The sequence below is a fragment of the Poecilia latipinna genome, unplaced genomic scaffold, assembly GCF_001443285.1.
Source record: "Poecilia latipinna isolate Pla-1442-1.1 unplaced genomic scaffold, P_latipinna-1.0 Scaffold1086, whole genome shotgun sequence".
Taxonomy (NCBI): domain Eukaryota; kingdom Metazoa; phylum Chordata; class Actinopteri; order Cyprinodontiformes; family Poeciliidae; genus Poecilia; species Poecilia latipinna.
In genome coordinates this window covers 189,223-210,738 of record NW_015113702.1, presented here as the reverse complement: position 1 = coordinate 210,738, position 21,516 = coordinate 189,223, and the positions used below count along the sequence as shown (strand labels likewise).

At 40.6% G+C, this 21,516-nt stretch overlaps 1 protein-coding gene across 3 annotated transcripts; it reads left to right on the top strand.

Moving 5' to 3' along the window:
• The first annotated feature begins 937 nt into the window (after positions 1-937).
• Positions 938-21,233, top strand: dennd4a (DENN/MADD domain containing 4A). 3 transcript variants are annotated; one of them, XM_015052088.1, is made up of 30 exons: positions 938-1,301; positions 1,428-1,674; positions 2,295-2,364; positions 2,460-2,629; positions 3,429-3,667; positions 3,798-3,864; positions 3,993-4,051; positions 4,171-4,315; positions 4,866-5,041; positions 5,360-5,460; positions 6,539-6,757; positions 7,287-7,432; positions 7,824-7,844; positions 9,058-9,191; positions 9,412-9,544; positions 9,660-9,866; positions 9,954-10,082; positions 10,191-10,335; positions 11,770-11,892; positions 12,659-12,769; positions 14,404-15,149; positions 15,235-15,454; positions 16,733-16,824; positions 16,917-17,092; positions 17,220-17,607; positions 18,220-18,337; positions 18,582-18,744; positions 18,864-18,928; positions 19,482-19,630; positions 19,667-21,233. In XM_015052088.1, exons 1-29 carry the CDS (start codon positions 991-993, stop codon positions 19,616-19,618), a joined length of 5,058 nt encoding a protein of 1,685 aa, XP_014907574.1. In that variant the 5' UTR covers positions 938-990; the 3' UTR covers positions 19,619-19,630; positions 19,667-21,233. The 3 variants fall into 3 exon arrangements, with proteins under 3 accessions (XP_014907574.1, XP_014907573.1, XP_014907575.1); XM_015052087.1 differs by having other exon boundaries at positions 19,482-21,233; XM_015052089.1 differs by lacking the exon at positions 7,824-7,844 and having other exon boundaries at positions 19,482-21,233.
• The last annotated feature ends 283 nt before the right edge of the window (positions 21,234-21,516 follow it).

Sequence of the window (21,516 nt, the reverse complement as noted above, 5' to 3'; positions counted from 1 at the left end):
CAAGTTGACATACAGATGATGGTTGAATCAACATTGATATAATGTAGAATCAACATTGATTCATAACTGATTCAATGTACTATCAACACAAATATGCATACAAGTTGACATACAGATGATGGTTGAATCAACATTGATATAATATCAGTTATGGTTGAAACCCTAACGCTGATTCAACATACAAGTCACCGACCACTTTCAATGTTGTTTCAATGTCAGCGTTCAACGTTGATTCAATGTTTCTGGCTGACATTGATTCAATGTTGTTTCAATCATTCTGTGCTATCTGGGATGCATGTTAAGCTGCATAGATTTACTTTTATTAGTTGGTGTAGTTTACTATAATACATTTACACGACCAAAATCAAGAAACATGTAAAAAAAAAAAGAAAAAAAGTGAAGGAAAATAGCAAGATCAAAACATGAGAGAAAGAAGCTGAGAAACCAAAGTCCAAACTTAGTAATCAGTGCACAATACAATGTCTGCAGTTAATAAGACAAAGCTTTACAATTATATTAAAATAATTAACATGTTTCGGATTACTGTCACGCCCATCACACACCTTCATTGTATTCATTCAGTATGTCAGCTCTGACATTTTTCCCCGACAACTGTCATCAGCATTGTCTATATTATATTAAAAGCTCATGCAGAGGTCTGTTTCACCAGTAAGCACACATATCAATCCATCATATTGTTGTCATGAAATAATTTTTTGTTGTTTTTTGTTGTTTTTTGTTTTTTTTTGTAATAATCCATTTTCAGTTTTTACTTTTGGACAATGTTAGGCTTTCTTATGCTGCAGTAGCAAATATCCATCCATATATTAATACACAATGTATAGCATAAGTATTTTTACTTATTTTATTTAAGTAAAAATACTTATATAAGCTTTAAACTTTAAACAAAATAATGTAAAGACTAATAAGCCCCCCGCCCCCATCCTCCCCCTGTTTTCTGACCTCCAGCTCATAGTGTGGGAATGGGACATGATGGAGGATAAAGGGCCCCGTGTAGCCGACTACTTTGTGGTTGCTGGCCTCACTGATTCATTCAAGCCCCTGGAGGAGGACCTGCACTTTGATGACGCCGGCACCAAGTCTGTTAAACCCAAAGCCCCTATTACCGACGTTGCTGTGGTGATACGGTCCCTCGGCGAAGAGGTGCCCCCGGGCTTCACCTGTGTGGAGAGCACCCCCTCAGGCCTCTCAGCAGAGCTCAATGGAGCCAGCCTTCGGGGCCCGCAGATCTTCTTGTGCTACAAGAGAGGCAGAGATAAGCCTCCGCTGACAGATCTTGGGTAAGGAGCGATCCTCGCTCGCTGACTCTTCACTCTCTCAGCACCTCTATTCGCTTCTCTTCCTTGGGACGTATTAATCTGCCTTAAAACACTGCTTAAATATTCGCACACTTCGTTGTGTTTCAGTGTTCTGTATGAGTGGAAAGAGAAGCTGAAGCCTGGATGCCACATCGTTCAGACCACGCCCTCGGGGCGCCCCGCCAACATCAGCAGCTCGTCCTCCCAGCGCATCTACATCACGTACCGGCGCGCGCCGAAGAGCCAGCCTCACACCTCCCTGGCTGTCACCGACATCTGCGTCATTGTGCCTGGCAAGGGAGAGACGCCTCCTCACACCTTCTGCAAGGTGGACAAGAACCTCAACAGCAGCATGGTGAGACGGAACCGCAAATTATCTGGATATACGGAGCCTTGCAAAAGTATTTCTCTCCAACTTGCTCACGTTTTGTCGTGTTACAACCATAAGCTTCATTGTGGTTTATCTGGATTACATGGCAACAATCCCCTGTCAAAATAAAATTCAATCTGGAAATGTGCCCTGCATTTCTATTCACCCCCTTTGAGTCAATAATCTCTGGATCCAAGTGTTGCTGCAGTTGCTGCTTTAGGTCTTTTGACCTCTGTCCCTTTGCATATTTTTCTCTTCACAGCTGGAAAACATTAGGTCAGGATGTCGAATATCCGTTGACATCAACTGTCAAGTTATTCTACAGATTCTCCCTTTCAGTGTTAGTTGGACTAGACCATTCTAATACACCTGGGACAAATCCTTACATTAGACTTTATTAGGAGTCTGAAATGCACAGCAAAAACGATCTCCTTTTTTTTTTTGTAAACTGTAGTTTGCTGTGGTCAAACATCACAGTTTGTGGTTATAATGTGACAAAACGTGTAAAATGTTTGCACGGCACTGCACGTCAAGTTTCTCCTCCGGGAGTATAGAACTATTGCAGCTTTTCATTTATCTGTGATGTTTTTGTTTTTACTCATCAGTGGGGATCTTCGGTCTACCTTTGCTATAAGAAGTCTCTTGCTAAAGCTAACACAATCGCATACAAAGCAGGTAAAGAGAGACGTTTATATGTTCCTGTGTGTCAGTAATGAATGGTAAAAACACAGCAGCTTTAAACCCACTTTGTCTCTCCGTGTTGTGCTCAGGTTTGTTGTGCAGGTATCCTGAAGAGGACTATGAGTCTTTCCCGCTGCCTGAGTCGGTCCCGATGTTCTGCCTGCCCATGGGGGCGATGATTGAGTGTTGGCCAGCTCACACCAAACACTCACTGCCCGTTTTCTCCACATTCGTACTGACGGGTGCTTCTGGAGAGAAGGTATAACCACCAACCTGCCAAGGTCTTGTAAAAACAACCTTGTCAGGTTTTTCTGCTGAAGTTGTGTGGGCTCTCAGACAATCACAGACTTTCACACCAGTATTGTTAAGGAAACCACTTTTCTCTTTAGCTTAAGTTTCATTTACATCAACACTAGTTAGGGAGTTCCCATGCAGTTTGTGTCCGTTTTTTTCACGCACTCAGCCTTAATTGCCTCGTTAAAGTTAGCTTCTCCATATCTATTTCCCTGTCTGCCCTTTTCACTGCGTCAGGTTCTCTAATGCATTTGCTTGCTCAAGAGCCACAGCAGTATTTCCAAGAATGCCAGACAATATTAATCAATTTTCTGGGTCTGACTGGAATCAAAAGTGTTCTAAGAGCTGTTTTAGGAATACTAAAAGGCTGTTAGCTTTTGTAAGCAATGCAGCGTAAAAGATTTTTGTGTAGCCCGTCTTTTGAATAATGAATGTCTTCTGCAGCAGTGTGGCTGGTGCGCAAGTCTGAATGCCTGAGTGCTCATTTATTTTTGCCTGCAACGTCTTGTCTGCAGGGTAATGTCACGACGCCTCGTGCACACACTGATTTGTTCATTTACTTAGGGTAGAAATCTTTAACGTAGCGAGGATGATAATACATCATGCTGAATATTTCTATAATGAAACTGTAAAAAGAACTGGGAATTATTGAATTTTTTTTTTTTTCAATGGTCCACTGACTTCATTCATTAGCCATTTTTATGAGTGTGCATACTTTAAGCAGGCCATTTTGCTCACATTGTGATCGCTTGTGTTGTGCGCAGGTGTACGGAGCAGCTATCCAGTTCTATGAGCCTTACCCAGAAGAGAACCTTTCGGAGCGTCAGCGCTCACAACTCGGCCTGCCGAGCTGTCATCTCAGACCTGACAGCAGCAGAAATGTTTACAACAACAAGAGCATCTGCTTACTCTCACACTGGCCCTTCTTCCAGTCCTTCAAGAGCTTTCTCACCTTCCTCTACAGATATTCCATCTCTGGACCACATGCACTGCCAATTGAAAAGTTAGCGGATACAATTAGCTTTTTTTTTTTAACTTGTGTTTTTGATTTTCTTTTCTTTTTTTTTATAACCAAGATAATTTACTGTTATTCAGTTTAGCAACTTTATTATGTTTTACTCTGTCTCTCACAGGCACATATCTCACTTCATGAAAAATGTTCCATTTCCCTCCATCCAAAGACCAAGAATCCTTGTCCAGGTGCAGTAAGAACATTATTTTTTTAATGTTATTTATCAATCCTGCATGTTCTTTATTAATTCTAAATCTTAAGAAGCTTGTTATCTTTTGCAAACTCATTAGTCATTTAACTTGTTTGTCCTTCATAGTTGTCGCCACACGACAGCCTGATTCTGAGCCAACCAGTGTCCTCTCCACTGCCTCTTAGGTAGAGAATTAAAAATTAATTTCAATATCATGTAATTACAACATACCAGGTACTTCTTTTGTCTCAATAAATAAATCTTTTTATGTTTTTTTTTTGTTGTTGTTGTTGTTTTCCTGCAGTGGCGGGAGTCTCTCCACACTTCTGCTGAATCTGGGGCCTAAAAATGCAGCCACTCTTCTCGTGCTAGCCGTCACTGAGCACAAGATCCTGGTTCATTCCTTACGTCCAGCTGTTCTCACCAGCGTCACTGAGGCTCTTGTGTCTGTAAGCATTTGGTTCTTTGTATCCTAATTTTTTAATGTTAAAGACACAAAAGCGAATGATTGTTAATGTGAATGAGTGTAGTCATAAAAAAGTTGAGATGGAGCCGGTGTATCTTTGAAGAATCAATATACATTTAGTCACTGTGACCAAAAATTGGTCCTCTAAAAATTTTCCTCTAAAATTTATGCGTATGTATGAGATGAAAATAACTGCAGAAGAATAAATTATTATGCAGATTAACTCTTGTTTTATGCATTAGATGTTTTTACAGCTCTGCTAAGAAATTTACATCTAATCGAGTTGTTGATTTTTCATTAATGCATTTGAACTGGGTTTTCTTTCTATGGAGGGGAAATACTACTATAAACAGCTGTAATTATAAAAGAAAAAAAAAATGTGTGCACAATATTAAATTTATTGTGAATGTTTTTGAATCCACATTGGTCAGCAAGCTTTTACCACAAATCAGGCTGGATATTTAGTCGCGTTTGCGAACTTTTGACTGGAACTGCATGTGTGATTTTTACAGATCTGTTTGCTCTCTTGTCAGATGATCTTCCCTTTCCACTGGCCTTGCCCCTACATCCCTCTGTGTCCGCTGGCCCTGGCAGATGTTCTCAGCGCTCCCTGCCCTTTTATCGTGGGTTTGGATTCCCGATACTTTGACCTTTATGTGCCTCCCGCTGATATCAGCTGTGTTGATTTGGACACCAACACCATCTCCCAGTAAGTGACCTCTGACTGCAGACAGCATGTCATAGATCAACTTTAATCTCCCCTGCCAAAGCTCATTCATCCTTGCTTAATGCGATTCTGAAAGTTATCCACAAGGTTATCAGAGTCTGTCAGTAGGAGCCTCTCTTACATAATGAGTGTGGCTGGAATGTGAAGCATTTTACTCGACAGAGCACACATGCCTCCCACATCAGCTCGCACACTTTAAGATGTCAGTTCTAATGTCGGTGAACCTGTTCTATCTTTCCCCCAATATTTCTCCACTGTCCTCCTCCCCTCTGCAATGAAAACCATCTGGTGTGCTTTCAGAAAAGACGAAAAGAAGGCTCTGACATGGAAAATCTTGCCCAGGAGAGCCTGTAAACATCTCCTGAACAGCCTGAATAAGCTCTATCAGCAGCTCACAGAGGGTGAGTCCAGTCCTCCAGTCCAACGCTGTGTCATTTTCCAAAGTGGTTTCATGCATAATTTAGATCTCCACATGAGTCTGTTGAGTCAGCTTGGATGGTTGAGTTTACAGGAAGCTGAGCTCACTATGACATGAAAACAACTTGTGATCTTCATCCCAGAACATCTTGCTAATGGTGTGGTATTAGTTGCCTTTTCGCCACACTGAGTGGCTACTTATGCTGTTTTTCATTTATACTGTAAGTCAGAATTAGGGTCTCTGCATGACATCAACCTGTAACTGTGTTCCACTTAAATGCTCAGAAACCAGTGGGATTTCTGAGCGATTTGACCAGGCTAACTGTCATTAGCAACACAAGCTAATAGTAATGTTTTTTTCTGTGCTCTTTTGCACTTTTAAATGTTGCACCTTCATCCTAGCTTAGTGTGTGCTAAAATTGTAATTGACATGTGCAAATAGGAAGTTTTTACTGCATCTACCACTACATTATGTAGGGATGGAAGCCATCATTTTAAAGCCTTGCTTTGTGGAAATGATTAAAATAAATAACAAAATTTACCCAGGGTGTGTAAGAAGCTTGTTAGTTTGTATCAAGTGATCATGAGACGTAATATTTTAGCCTCATGCACAGTTTTTGGTTGGAATTCAGCAGTAAAACTACTCTCTTCACCAAGCTGCACTAACTGTGCCTCTGTTTTGTTGATAAAAGCGCCATTTGGGCATGTGCGTCTCTCCACCACTTTGATTCACACTGAACTCTTCCAAACTATTGACTGGATGTCTGCAAAAACCCTGCAGAAACTGAAGGTTCTGAACTCTTTGGTGGCTTAAAACGTGTAATCTGCGGTGCCTTTCATCCACATGCAACTCAATATCGCAAAAGTGCTAACCCTGAAATTACACTGAATGTGTATTTTTGTTATTGTGATGTTTTGGGATGTTACTTTACTATCGGAGGCTTTGTAGTTTGCTGGTGTAATGCCACCCAATCTTAATTTAAGACTTACACCGTTTTCAGAAAGTCATGCTTAAGCATTGACTAGATTTTAAATCATTTTCTGCTCGGCTCTTTCTTTAAGGCTGCCAGTTAAACCGTGACGATGTGCAGATGGACCACACCATGACTGACAGTGAGCTTTACGGCGGAAAGAGCCTCCACACTCTTGAGCTGGAGATCCAAGAAGCTTTCCTCCGCTTCATGGCAGCCATCCTTCGAGGCTACCGCTCCTACCTGCAGCCCATCACCCAAGCTCCCTCTGAGAAAACCACGGATGTCACCTCCCTGTTTGACCTCCAAGGTACATTTCAGTCTCGCCTTTTATTAAAGTAGTGAAAAAAATGATCCAGCATGGTTCAACAAAAGATTACAAAAGATAGGAATGTTTTAGCAATTTTAATAGGTGCTGTGTCCGAGCAGAAATCACATTTGCAGCCATTCTAATTAAGTAATAATCAGTCTCGTCTTAGCAGCTGTGGCTTTCTTGCCCCCAAGATTTATTGCTGTACAAGTTGGGTTCTAATAACTGCAGTTCTTGCATAAACATTTCCCTTAAATGGATGCAGGCTATCTAACTTGAGCTTCAGTGGAAATTAGGCCTGGATGATAAGTCGGAGAAGCAGCATGATTAATAGCCCAATGTCCACGCACATCTTTCTGCTCTTATGCAATCAGAGCCAAAGAACAGCCTGTTTCAAACCAGTCTGTTAATTTCCTAAGATATTGGTTTAGAACATCGCGACCTCTTTGTTTCAGATTTAAAGGTCTGATATTTACATTAGCGATGCCGCTTTTAAGTTTATCATGAAATAATGTGTTTACTTGCACAGGCTTCCTGAAGAGCAGAGACCGCTCCCATCAGAGGTTTTATTCCCTCATGACGAAGACTCAGATGTTCAGTCGCTTCATTGAAGAGTGCTCCTTTGTCAGTGATAAAGATGCCAGCCTGGCTTTCTTTGATGAGTGTGTTGATAAGGTGAGGGGTCTCAGCTAATCCTCGCTATCTTTTTCTCAAAACTGAGATTTTTTTTTTTACTGGTTTTGCAGCCCTAATTTTGATATTGTCTGGAATCTTGGTGAAACAAATTGTTAAAATCTGAATGGCAGAGGTCTGTTTGAGTGTGCACTTACACCCACTGTCAGTGGAAGAAACCGTATTAAATAAACCATTTTTGTGGGTTTTTCATATTTCTATTCTCTTTCCTGATTCTGTTTTCTTTAAAGCTTGGAAAATGTAACACTTTCCTCCACAATTTGTGACTGTGTTTTTCTGCTTTTTACTCCTATTTTACTCTTTGTGTGTTCCCTGCTGCTCATTCACTACCTTTTTTCTCCTCTTTTTTGTCATTGTGCTTCCTGTCTGGTAGTTATTCACCTCTGGTAGCAAGGTAAGCCAAATGAACTCGTGCTGTGTTGTGTGAGTAAATGTTTTGTCACTCTTTAGGCTCTATCTAAGACATCCTGTGTCATGCTTAAATCTTCATTTTTTGTTTTTTTCTTTCCCTTTTTAACAAAAAAATCCTGTGGGACGATAGCGAATTGTTGTCATTATTTGCCGATTTGACAGTTTATATGAATAAAGACTGTCAAAAGGCTTTGTTGCACATCTGAAAAAAAAGACAAAACATCCTGAACCCTTTTATAAGAAAAAAAAAACATCCTCTTTATGCATGCAAAATTGTGCAATCAGGATGTCACATTCAAATCCAGCAAGAACATGTTAGAGATGTTGAAGTTCATTTCTCCCAGTTATTATTGAGAAGTGGAAGCATTGATTCATTCATAGCTGCTGCTGACACTGACAACAAATGCATGATTGAGTAAGAGCTTTTGGGTGTGAGAGGAAGGACACCAGTTCGAGAAGCGCAGAGGAGCAGAATCGAAGCGAAGACAAATAGGTCAGTCAGAGTCGGTCGACTGAATCATCCTCTCAGCTGAGCGGAATAAACCCTCTAGTTCGTTTCTACTGGGGGGACTGTTTAGCTCCTGTTATAATATTGATGTTTTGTGTGCAGAATAGCTGTGAGAAACATACGAGGCAAATAGTTTTAGATCATCATAGCAAGCATTTTCAGTGTACTTGAATGCCTTTTTTTTTTACTCTTTTGAGTCTGAAAATGATGAGCATGTTTGCTGCTTCGGGCTGGAGCTTTTCTCTGACACGCCAGCCGAGTTGCTTTGTGTAGCTCTCTCCAAACAGCAGATCAGTCAAGTTTTATGTGAAGCTAATGTGGCTACTTAGTATCCAGTAGTGTTGCCAAAGTATCTCAGTCAAAAGGTTTAATGTCTCTGGGGCAACACGGCATCAATTTTGCTCAGGTCCCTGCAGCCTACTTTCATTTAGTCTTGGAGGATTTATGGGCTCAAGCCGCTGCCTTTGGCAGTGCCTCTCTTCAGATCCAGCGCCATAACTCTAATGCAGATGGAGTCATCAGTGACATCTGCTCGTTCTTATGGACCCCCATATGTGGCCGGATCTGAGGGCTCGTACTATATCACTTCTTTTTGAGGCAGCATGCATAAATGTAATGGGTGGAATTTGAATTAATGGTAACTAAAGATGAAGAATGATGACAAGTATGTACTTCTCTTGTAAACCAGATGGATAGCGAGCGGCCAGAGGACACCAGGCTGATCGAGCTGGATGAATCCCACCGCAGTGAGCACACGGTTTATATCAACCCTCCAGAACTTCCTCCTCTGCCTCAAGGAGAAGAACATCCTCTGTGCTACAGGTATAATTCACTTCTTTACTTTACTTAATTTTACTTGAACAGATGGCAAAAGAAGAAAGACGAAGCTTAGAATTCGGTGACTTCTGCTGAGTCCTGTGGTCGTTTTGAACTGCAACACATTGGCATTGGAGTCCATATCATATTGCACCAGACTTTACTGCCAGCATTCCTTTTATTGCTGTCTGCTGCAGATGATTTCATTATTTCTGTGTCCCTGCAGCTACTCCGGGTTCCCGGTGCTGAGATCTGATCTTTTGGAGAGCATGGAGGGACCAAATTCTAACTCCACAGGCATCGCTCCACGCCACAGCACCCCAGCCAGTCCCACGGCCATCTTTAGACGTTCAAAACAGGTCACACATAGAAACAGAGAACTCTGCTTTCTATTTTTTAAACCCAGAAATGTTAAAGAGGAGTGACTGCCATGGCATTTGGGTGATAAAGAACCACAAATTTCTCATTTTGCAGGAGATCAAATCCGCTCAGAAGATGGCCAAAACGCATTCATCTATGCCTCAGATGTGGTCAAAGTGTTTGCTTCGGCACTGCTACGGCTTGTGGTTCATTTGCCTGCCAGGGTTTGTGGGAAACTGTCACTCCAAGGTGCGAGCATTGCGGACCGCTTACGATGTCTTAAGAAAGATGCAAGACAAGAAGCTGCAGGCTCCGGATGAGGTCTGAAAATACTTCATACAAAACAACTGATGCATTTTTGTGACAAGGTATGTTTTTAGCAAAACTCTTTTTCCTTTTGTGTTTCAGGTGTGTTACCGTGTGCTGCTGCAGTTGTGCGGTCAGTACAGCCAGCCAGTGTTGGCCGTCAGAGTGCTGTTTGAGATGAAGAAGGCAGGAGTTCAGCCCAATGCTATAACTTACGGATACTACAACAAGGTGTGTGCTGTCGCTGTGAGCACCATCCGAGCAACAAAGTCATTTGACAATAAATGTGGCTGTTTGGCAATGGTTCTAGACTTTTATGGTGTTGTATTGTTTTCCAAGGCGGTGTTGGAGAGCACCTGGCCCTCCACCACCAGAGGAGGATATTTCTTGTGGGGGAAGCTGAGGAACGTGATACTCGGCGTGCTTCAGTTCAAGCAAGCGGGAAAAAAGCAGCAGACTCCACACAAAGACCCCCAGCTTTCAGGTGGGAACTTTGAACAAACTGATTTAGCAACCTATTTTTAACACGACTTTAAGCAAGTCAGAAAAATGAACAGCCCTAATCCCCTAAATAGTGTCAGACAGTAGCCAAATGACCATTTTTAATTGTGCATATTTTAATTGTGCACAGCTAACCATGTACAGACAAAAGTTACAGGTTATTCTCCTGCTTTTTACCTTTTCGCTTTGCATGATGTCGTAACACTCAATGACTTGAGTTTGAACGCAGCGAGCGAAGCAGGTTTCATGACAGAGGAGAAAGCAGCACCAGTCTAAATATTCTCTCTTTCACTGTGAATTTTAGCATAAAGAATAATTAAAAAAAAAGAATTATTTGGGGGGGAAAAACAGATTAATTAGTTATGCAAACGGATGTATCTAAATACAGTTTTGCAAGTTATGCACAAAATATAGGAAGTGATTTAAAACAAAAAGGAATTTTGATCGTGGAACTTGTCGGGGCTGCAGCTGCCAAAATAATGACTGCACATCTGCCAAACTCCTCTGAAGTTTATGTATTTAAATGTAATGCATCTGAAATCAAAGTCAACTTCTTAGTCTGTCCACACAGAGTTAGCCAACAAAGCAGAATTTGATTCCGCTAATGGTGTTATGATGGGAATCCATGTCGATACTTGGGGCCGTATTTGCAAATCCCAAGTTATTTATATGACACTCTGTAATGTGTACCCCAAATTCAGTTCAAATAGAAATGTGACATAAACTAATTGTTGTTACTAACAATAATACAGATGCATTAAGATCTTATGTATTTTTTTGGCCTGAGTTGCTGTTGCTCCGCTTGTTTTCCAGCTCTCTCAACATTTATCCCCAGCCACAGCCTCCATCGGCACATAATGTTCCCCATCTGCCTTCCCTTAATGACACTGTAATGTACTTATAATTAAACAGCGTAAAAGGTTTTTCTTTCGAGCTCTGTCAGTACACGGGTTTCTCATGCTGACATGTTCTCTAATTCCCCAAACCATAGACCACCTTATTACTGTAATGAATGTTGTGTGGGGGCACTAATGAAAACACCACACGTTACTCTGAAAACGGTGTCGTCGCTGCTGTGGATGTCATGTTGATGTTGGTTTGACTCTGTTAGCATAATGGACTCATTTTTATGCTAATCTACGATATTCAAAATATTCCTCGTCAAATTTACAGTCAGAGAAACGCAAAACATCGACTCACGTTTCAGTACGTCATTCTTTTGAGCTAAATCCAGACCATACAGAGATCTGCTTGGTCTCATTCAGGCATGAGGAGATTTGTGTGGCTTTCGGCTGATAATAGTTTTCCCTCGGTTCAGTGATTGTTCATTCATGGCTCTTATGTGAGCAGGGCTATTGGTTATCTGTCATGTTTTTAAGCGTCTCGCTCCCCTTCCTCCCTGTCGTTTCCTTTGTAGATGGCAGTGATCTCGACACAGTCAGCCATGGCAGCTTAGACAGCACTAATGACTCTGCGGAACGCACCTCCATCGATACTGACTTCACAAAAATGGACTCCAGTGATGATGGATTGAGTACAGGTAAGGCGACGCAGCGCCACTCCGCCTTACTGTTTCCCACTCAATCTGAAATGCTTCTCTCTCAAACCCTCTGAGATCTGGATGTGATTCGTTTGTCACCTTAAAAGTGGATCAGTCATTTGATCTGGAAACCTTTGACCTGCTCAGATCACAGTATGCATAGATAACGCGTCGTTATGTTTGTGATAAATTGCGCCATTATATTCCAAGCAAGGTGCTTTCTGTTGATTATTTGATTTTCAGAAAAAATACGATGCTACAAACATTGTTTTATTATTACTCATATGGTGAAATTATCCGATTTAAATTCCTATAGCGTCTACAGTAATGGATGAAAATGTAAATTTACTACAAGAGCTATCCATCTTGGCATTTTTCTATATTTTCACATTTTACTCTGGTATAACTTGCCTCTTCAATATTTACATCTATTAAAAAATAAAAAAAAAAAAAAAAATGTCTGTAAACTTTTTATTCTACATGCTGACCTTGCAAGCATGATTCAAGTTTTAGAAAGATTTTTATTCCTTTTCTGCCTTTCTTGCTTTTCTATTCTGGGAATGCTTGCTGTAAGCTCGGGGCAATGTCAGAGCTCTCGTTTGAAGAAAACTTCTGTGATCAGATGCCTCTTGAAAAGTTTCCTTAAAAACTGGCGTGATAATTTCAACGTGCTGAGCTCTTTCTGAAGGAGGAAAAGTAAAATGAAAGGAAAAATGTAAGGCATTTTAATAACACTGTCGGGATTAAAGCATATTCTTCTCTCCAGGTGGGCAGTCTGATCAAGGCTACGATTCCTTGTCAAAGGAGGAGGAGAGGCTGTGCAACAGAGAAAGCGATAACTCGGCACCAGTGGAGGAAAAAGGGCTGAGGCAGCCCAGTGAGTATTGGAGAGCTTTATTCCTCGGGTCTTTCCCTCTTTGTGAGCAGTTCTGTAGAAATGAGTCACAGTAAACAGGAAAATTAGTATTCTGTCTTTAAAAGCTGGGGAACAAAATCACAGTGTGGGTGTAATGTTCTCTCATCCACTCATTTGCTCTTATATTTGGGTGTTTTTTTTTTGTTTTTTTTTTTTTAGAGGATATGCTCACTGTTACGTAAGCCGGCGCTTTGTGTAAGAGTTAGTCTCTGTCGCAGTATTGGCTGTCCTCATTAAAAGGCCAGAATTTTTTATCAGAGGCACTTTTAATTTGCCATAGAAAACAAGATGACTATTCTAAGACCAAACAAATGTACAACACTGGGATTTTTTCTCCCCCCCACTCACTAAAATAACCATAATTAGAAAAGAGAAAATAGATGAAAGCAATTCTGAAAACATTATTAAATGTCTTGGAGAACAGAATACATGAATTAAAATTTGAACTAGAGCAAATGGCTGCTAGAGGGTTCTCATCTATTGCATGCTTATGGTAGACAGAAATATACGTAAATATTGGGTAACCTTTTATGGGGTTATGTAGTCTGTGCAAAGTTATGTCAATAAGGTGCCTAAATGTATTTTAAAATTTGATTTAAGCAGATAATATTAAAATTACTATTGTAATTACTTTACGGGATGGCTTCTGTTTTTATTGATGTGCATTGAAAAGGCTCTATAAATAAAGACTAACGGGAAATTAAAGAAAAACTAAAAGGAAATATTTTTTTTTTGTTCTGCAAGGAATGTTTTGAGCACTTCTCAGAAAAATGATGGTTATATTTAGAACAATGTCATTATGTCAGTCTGGACTGTTAAATACCACAGGATTATGACAACCAGCATATACAGAGATTTAACCAGTGCCGCACAGGCCAGCTCTTGTGCTTGATTGCACACAGGAGGTGATGGTTTTCTGAGTCAACAGAAATTGCTGTTATTATAGATATTTTGCATTTTAAGCCATGGCATGATTAAATGTTACCAAAACATTAGGAACTACATTTAAGGAAAGAAAACATGGTACATTGACCCAAGTAAGTAAAATTGATCTATAAACCTAAAATCACAAAGAGCTGTACAATGTTAAATTGTACAAAGAATAAAATGGGCATAAGAAGCACAATAAGCACAAATCATCACATAAAAGTTTGGGAAATTAAAGCATTTTCAAGTGGGTTTTAAAATGGGAACAGTTATACAAATTCTTCTGCATATGCCAGAGAAAATGTTTTTGCCTGTGCACTTGTCCACAATTTTGCCCTGGATACAATAATACAATTATATGCTCTGCAGCATAATAAACTGATATGGGTGTGAGAAAAACACAACCTCATCTGGCACTTCTAAAATGTGATTATTAAACAGTCCAACACTCAATAGTTGATGAACAAGACATATTTTGGTATGTTTTTTTTTTTTTTATTCATAGTTTGAATGTCAAATATGCTCCTTCTCTCTTTCCTTAGAAAGTTACAAATGAACAAAAGACATTGAAATGTGTCTTAAAAGATGTCTAAATGTCATTTCAAACATACTTAAATATCTGACTTCTGATTGACCTAAATGTTTTGGCTCGTGTGTTTTTATCCCAGACTGCAGCACCAGGGTTGCTTCCAGCCCTAATGAGACTCTGCTTTCCCCGGCGCTGCCAAAGACAGAGAGACCCAAATCTTTGGACTTGTCTGGTGGACAGGGATTAGTGATGCTCACTGTCCCCCTAGTTGGATCTACCAAGCAGCAGCATCATACTGCTGACAGACTGCATGGTGTGGAAGAAGAGGATACAGAGACTGACAAGCAAAAATCAGTCGGGGGGAGACAGAGAGATGGAGAAACAGGGTATGATCCCATGTCACAAATGGGGTCCGCAGGAGCAGGACAGCAGTGTGACCTGGGTAAGGGTAGCCCAACTCCTGCCGAAGAGACTGAAATGTTCATAAATAACAGCAGCAGCCCATTGAACAGCCGCTCACCCAGTATGGAGCTGCAGAGTTCCTCTAGTCCACTGTTTCGCTCCAGCTCGTCAGCTCACACATCCCCGCAGTCCTCCACGCTCACCCGCTCCAACACGCACCTCTCACTCCCCTTGAAATCCAAGGAGAGGTTGAAGCCTTCGCCATCTCTTCCGATGGGCATGTGTAACAAAGACAGGGAGAGACCTTCGTCCTTGGCTTTGCCTTCCTCGCCCAGTCCCTCCACCTCGTCGTTCTCCATGGACTCACTGCTGACTCCGACGCTGGATATCTTCAAGAGCAGCGTCATATCCGCAGGAAAGGGTGTGGCGGAGAAGGCCAGTCGCCTCTACTCCCGTTTGTCATCGCAGACATCATTGACGCAGGTAAGACAGGAGTTTTAATCAGACATGTCTGAGATGAAGTCAGTTGACCCAAGCTGACTGGGTTGTGTTCTGTATTTTCTGGCAGGATGGGAACAGTGATCGTATGAGTGTTTCTTCTCTGACCTCGGCCGAGGTAGAATGCTCCTCGCTGCTGGATGGCGACGCCTGCCTGGATCCTCATGGCTTCACTTCACCTCAGCATGGGAGCATGTCCCGGGTCAGGAGGAGCCCTGCCGCAGCTCACCAAACCAACCTGAGCAGCCCCAGCAGCCCCACAAGAGTGTTCAGACATAACTCCTTCTCTGGTTGGTTGAACAGTGTCTCATCATTCTGTACAGGCAGCAGTGTTGCAGTGAATATCTTCGGCTATGTCCACGCACCAATTCTAATTTTATTCTAAAATCTAATTCTTCATGTTCGTTCATACTGCAAATGAAATGCAACCACAATTAGATTTCTGTGTAAGCGATTTACGACCCCAAAACAATCCGCATGCGCAGAAGAAGAACGTTGACGTCAAACAGCAATGCATCATTTACAGAAGTATTAATGGATGCCACTGATTATGGATCGCTTTGTTGTCTGTTCAACAAAGGGAGCCAACAGTATTGTCACATTAAAGAAGCTAACAAAAAGGAAGCATATCTAATAGCAACAACTTTTTGTGAAGCATTTACTGCAACTTCTGCAGAGAAATCTGTTTGGATGTGTGGTCAGAGCCAGGTGTGGTGGGATTGTGATTTGGTTCAGTGACACAAACTGCTCTCATAAGTTCACATTTGTAGTTACCACGTCTGACTTTTTCTGGTACAGAATTATAACGCGTGTCTCACATCAATGACATAAAAGTCACATAAAATACGACATGGCTGCTCTCACTGCAAACACTTTGAAAACAATCAGATATGTATCTGTTTTAGCATCATGTATAGAAGTGGCACAAGTTGGATCTTTTGGGGGTCAAAAGATCAGAATTCGGCCATTTAGTCTGGCATGAAAAAGTCTGATACGGCTTGCATGCGGATAAAATAAAAAGCGGCTTCAGGTTGCATTTGCCTACTATGTACACGTAGCCTTAGATATGATGAAAATACATTCTGCAGCCTTGTTCTTTTGTTTGAAAAAAAACAACAAAAAAACAATCTGAATCTAAGCTGGGAGAACGACTCAATGTTGGAAAGATTTGGGTGCTGTTCTGTGGAAAACTAGGCCAGCAGGCATGAGGGTGGATTCAGCGCGGAGGCTTTTGTGCAGCTAGCTGCAGGTGCCTATGCTGGACACGTGTTTATACATTCACATGAGCACACCCAACTGAGACAGAGATTTACTAAACCTGACCCCAAAAGACAAAACATTGAGCGATTTTGGACTTTAATGGAAAAGCTGATGCCTCAGTAAATGTAGCACATTTGTCCGCCTCGAATGTGAACTATCTCATTTCAAGCTGCTCAAATACTGGGAGAAGTAGCTTCTCCCAGTATTTAGATTAAAGGAATAACCGAGCAGATTTAGGAGTGCATGGTGGGACCTTAAACCAAGGTTTGCCTTCTACTAATAACTGTCTTATTCTTCTTTGTGTTCAGGTGGGTTAGCTCTTCATTCTAAAGGCCCACGCACTCCAGATTCTTCTCCTGATGTCAGCCGCTTCCAGCCCAGTCCTAATTACACCATAGAGGTAAGATATTTACAGGCCATAAACTGTTTCCATGAGGTTGCTCAGGCTGTTTCATTGGCAATTTTGCCTTCTCCTTATGCTAACTCTCCTAGGTGATGATGTCAAGCTGCTCACTTTGTAAAACATGTGACTGTCTGGTGTACGATGAAGAGATCATGGCCGGTTGGACAGCAGATGACTCAAACCTCAACAGCACCTGTCCTTTCTGTGGAACTGCCTTCCTGCCTTTCCTCAATGTGGAAATCAAAGACCTGAGACCACAGAATAGGTAATGTATTGCTATTGTGGTATTATTTTTGTGAGAAGCTCATTATTTTTTCACAGACACATGAGATCTAAATAGCTATTTAACCTCATGACCTCTTTAAATAGATCCATTCTGTCTCCCCCCCCAGGCCATCTAAGTGGAGTAATCCTGTTAAAGAGGAGGACACGTCTGCACCGCTCAGCCCCGAAGCCAAATTGTCTGAGGCAGCTCAGCCATCTGCGGCTCCTGCTCTGGAGCAGGAGAGCAGCTGGAGTGTTCGCAGTGACGGCCCAATCTTGGCACAAGCATCATCTCCTGATCCGGTGACAGTGCCGTACCTGAGCCCCCTGGTTCTGTGGAAGGAGCTGGAGAGCCTGCTGGTGAACGAGGGAGACCAGGCCATCTCCTCCCCGAGCGTCGTTGACCAACATCCCATCGTCTTCTGGAACCTTGTATGGTACTTCAGAAGATTGGAGCTGCCCAGTAACCTGCCTGCTCTTATCCTGGCTTCCCAACATTGTAGCCATGGTGACCAGGTAGTTATCAGTAGTACATGTACATCTGTAGGCAACGCTTATATTTTTAACTTAATATCACTATAACATGTATAGGAGGGGGCGGAGATTATGAAAAGAATAGTTTCTCTTTGTTGAATTCAACTGTGGTGTTTGGCGCCTCCTAGTGTTAAGTAGAGGGAAAATAACTACTATGAAGCACCAGCTCTGAAATAACCATTTCACATCCATGTTAAGATAATTTCTATTGCTTTATTTTTCTATACATTTAAATTTTTGTAATGAATTAGGTAGCTCTCACACATAATTTAACTTATTTTCTGATTTATATCATCATACATGCTCTTTTAAAAAGTTAGTTGATGGTAAACTATAGAAAATTCCTATACATAATTGACTTCCAAAGATGGTACGAAACACACCCCTTTTAAAAAAAATTGCCCCATGGTTGATTTAAAATCTCCTGTGGTATAAAATCTGGGTTGGAAAGGACTAAAACAGCAAATGTGCAAAATGATGAAGTGTTAAATAACCATCGCTCTCAAGCAAGCATACAGACTTTGCAATATTAAAATTACCCCCAAAAGACCCAACACCAAAAAGGAGTAAGCTCACATATTTTATTCCCTCCAGATTCCCCAGTCTGCTTCATCTGAGGACAGCAAGCAGGTGCTGGTGAGGATTATGTGGGACAACCTGAAGCTGCACAAAGATAAAGTTCAACCCTGCTATGTCCTGTGGAACACACACTGTAAGTTGATTCTGCATTTTCTTTAATACACTGTGGTAAAATGTAGAGGTCTATATTTTCACCAAAGTGTTCTTGCTGTTAAGAGGGCGCATTTACTTTAAAAAGTTAGTCTATGGTAAACCTGGAGCATCGTACATAATTTATCTCAGGATTCGTCGTGGCTCTGCTGTCTTGGTCGACTTTGAGCGTCGGAGATGAATGATCCTTTGATCAGGCTGACGTTGACTTTGCTCTGTTTTTACAGGTGCCAACTCTTTGATTCGCTCTGGGTTGTGCGAAGAAGGGCAGCTCTTCACTGTGGAGCTGCTGCAGGGCTTTGTGAGGAGCATCAAGAAGAGCGACGTCTATCAGCCCATGAGCCAGATCATCCAGCTGCTGGGGCCCGAGTTGGGTTTCAAGAGACAGAGGTGGGAATGAAAGATGCCTGTGCTGTTCTAAACTGCCTGGGGAAGATGATATGGATGGAAAGTCTAAAGTGTTTTTTTCTCTCTCTCTCTCTCTCTCTCTATCTCTTCTACCCTAAAAGGAGCCTCTACAGAGATTTACTGTTTCTAACTCTTGTGGCTTTGGGGAAGAACAACATTAATATCAGTAAGTTCACTCCTTTTATCCTTGCTAGCAGCAGAAAAAAAAAATTGCTTGATAAACAGCAACAGGCTGAGATCTGCAGTTCCCCAGAAAACTATTCACGGCACCCTTAAGTTTTCACATTTATCCCATTAAAACTACTAACTTCAATGAATTTTACTGGATTCTTTTTTTTGTGAGACACCCCAAAAAGGTAATGCATAACCATAAAGTGTAACAAAAATTGATTCATAACTTTACCTCTTTTTTTTTTTTCAAATACAAATTAGAAACGTGTGGTGCACATTTGTTCTCATCCTCTCTTTGAGTCAGTACTTTGTGCAACTGTCTATTACTTAAATGACAGTTGCACGTGTTTTGGGGTTTCTCCATCTCTCAATCTGGAGACTGTATTTTACCAGGCTATTATGTCAGTCACTTAATATCCCAATAAAATACATTGAAATATATGATTGTAACAATATTACAGGAAATTGCAAGGCACTGTGTATACCTTTATAAAGTCATCTTGAGCTATTGAATGGTCAGATTAAACTATTGTGTTCTCTCTGTGCAGATGCCTTTGATCGGGAGTACAGGTTGGCCTATGATCGCCTCTCCCCCAACCAAGTTAAACTGACACACAACTGTGACAGGCCTCCGGGCGCTGGGGTCATGGAGTGCCGGAGGACGTTTGGAGAGCCCAGTTTGTGAACGTCATATTTTATATATATATATATATATATATATATATATATATATATATATATATATGTATAAAAACTTCAACCACAGTCACTGCTGCTGTCATGTTGGACTGCTCTTCACACTCAGGACCAGCTCACCTGACTTGGGCATGGAGCTTTTAGTAAGCACAATGGTAAAAAAAAATAAAATCAAATAAAAAATTCCCCCTTAATGCAAAGCAACTGCCATGAGTTTCTTGTACTGTTAGAGCTGAGAGGTATGAAGGCCTTGTGTTTATATATATATTGGAGAAAAATGACCATATTTTGAATATCCCTGCAGTAACATGTTTGTACAGTTGTAATACAGTCTATTTTATGACTCTGTGTTTGTTGAAGCTGTGAATAAGTGGGCAAATGTGGGCATAAGATCACATTATTAAAAGGTTCTCAGTGGTCCCGGTGACCTTGTTTAGACTGTTGTTGCTGTTAGATGTTTGTGATTTTACAAAGCACTTTGACAGGATGAGCTGCACGTCCTCTGTTAGATAACTCAGTGGCCCTGCAACCAAAGCTACAAAGTCACGCTTCATTTAGCATTTGCAGGAGTTGCTGTACTGTACTGACATTTGAGTTGGATTCATTCAATAAAGCTGAGTCTACTTGTTCTAACATGAACTCTGTAAAACTATAGCATGTTCATTTACCTGGATACATTAAACCGTGTGGTAATAACAACACTGGTTTGGAAGCAATGAGGTAAAAACGAATTAACACATATCTCCTGCCTTGAATCATTCATCCTTTTTTAACAATGAGCTTAAAGAGACCCAGTAGGGAATATTATTTATATTATTTACAGGTTCCCAAGCTTTTTTTAAAGAGGTAATTTAAAAAATATATGTATAATATTCAGCCATAAAAGGATATCTAAAACAGTGTAATCAAATTTTATTACATTTTTTTTTTTTGCTTTAATAAAGCTTTTTTTGTTTGTTTGTTTGTTTTTTACAAATAATAATTGTCATAGGTCCTGTAAATGTACAGAATGTTTGTATTTTGTAAGTTTTGTTTTTGGTGTAGATTTTGAATACTGTGCACTGTTTGTTGTGAATAACAGGTCAAAAAGAGATTTGAACCCACTACTACTTTGAATAGCTGCCAGAGTTTATTTGCACTGCAATCATCACCCAAAAGTTACACGATTAAGCTCTGACCTGCCCAAATTAAATCTCACTTTAAAATTGAGTGTGAAACTTCAGCATCTTAATACATCTTAGCAACAAAAAAACAACAACAACTGAGATTCCATTTATATTGAGCTTCACAATCACTTCTGATGATATAATGCTGGATAAGTCAAGGTTGTGTGCTTGGCTCAAACACCAACCTCAAAACATGTAAATCTGCATTATCACCACCTGATAAGTGTCTGAAAACCATTGATGACCAAAATGTAATGTTATGTCTTATGTGATGTTTACACTAACTGTCGACTTTAACAATGTTTCTGAAGTGTTATTTATTGTTTGTAACACAGATACTAATTTGTATGATTTTTACATAAAAGAAGAAAACAATTTCTTCCCTGAGCGGATCAATACTTTGCCTTCATTTATGAATAAACACGTTTACCAAGTGGATTTCAGGCTTTGTCATTCCTCAAACTAAGCTGATTACCTTAAAAAAAAAAAAAAAAAAGCTGGAATTTACTCCAACACAGTTATGGAAATAATGTTGCAAGATTTACATTTAAGACACATTCACACTATCAAAGCTGCCCTGTCCACACTGTGTGCACATTTTAGATTCATACTTTCACATTGCAAACGTATTAAAATGTGTTTGGGGTCATAGTTACAACATGTTTCACACTAACTGTCAACCCTGATGAGTAAAAATGTATTAAAAGCCTCATAATATAAA

Bases quoted from the DNA above. Each gene is read 5' to 3' on its own strand.
- dennd4a (XM_015052088.1), top strand. From the start codon at position 991: ATGATGGAGGATAAAGGGCCCCGTGTAGCCGACTACTTTGTGGTTGCT. The intron at 4,052-4,170 runs GTAGAGAATTAA...GTTTTCCTGCAG, and splicing joins TCCTCTCCACTGCCTCTTAG to TGGCGGGAGTCTCTCCACAC. The intron at 15,455-16,732 runs GTTGGTTGAACA...CTTTGTGTTCAG, and splicing joins CAGACATAACTCCTTCTCTG to GTGGGTTAGCTCTTCATTCT.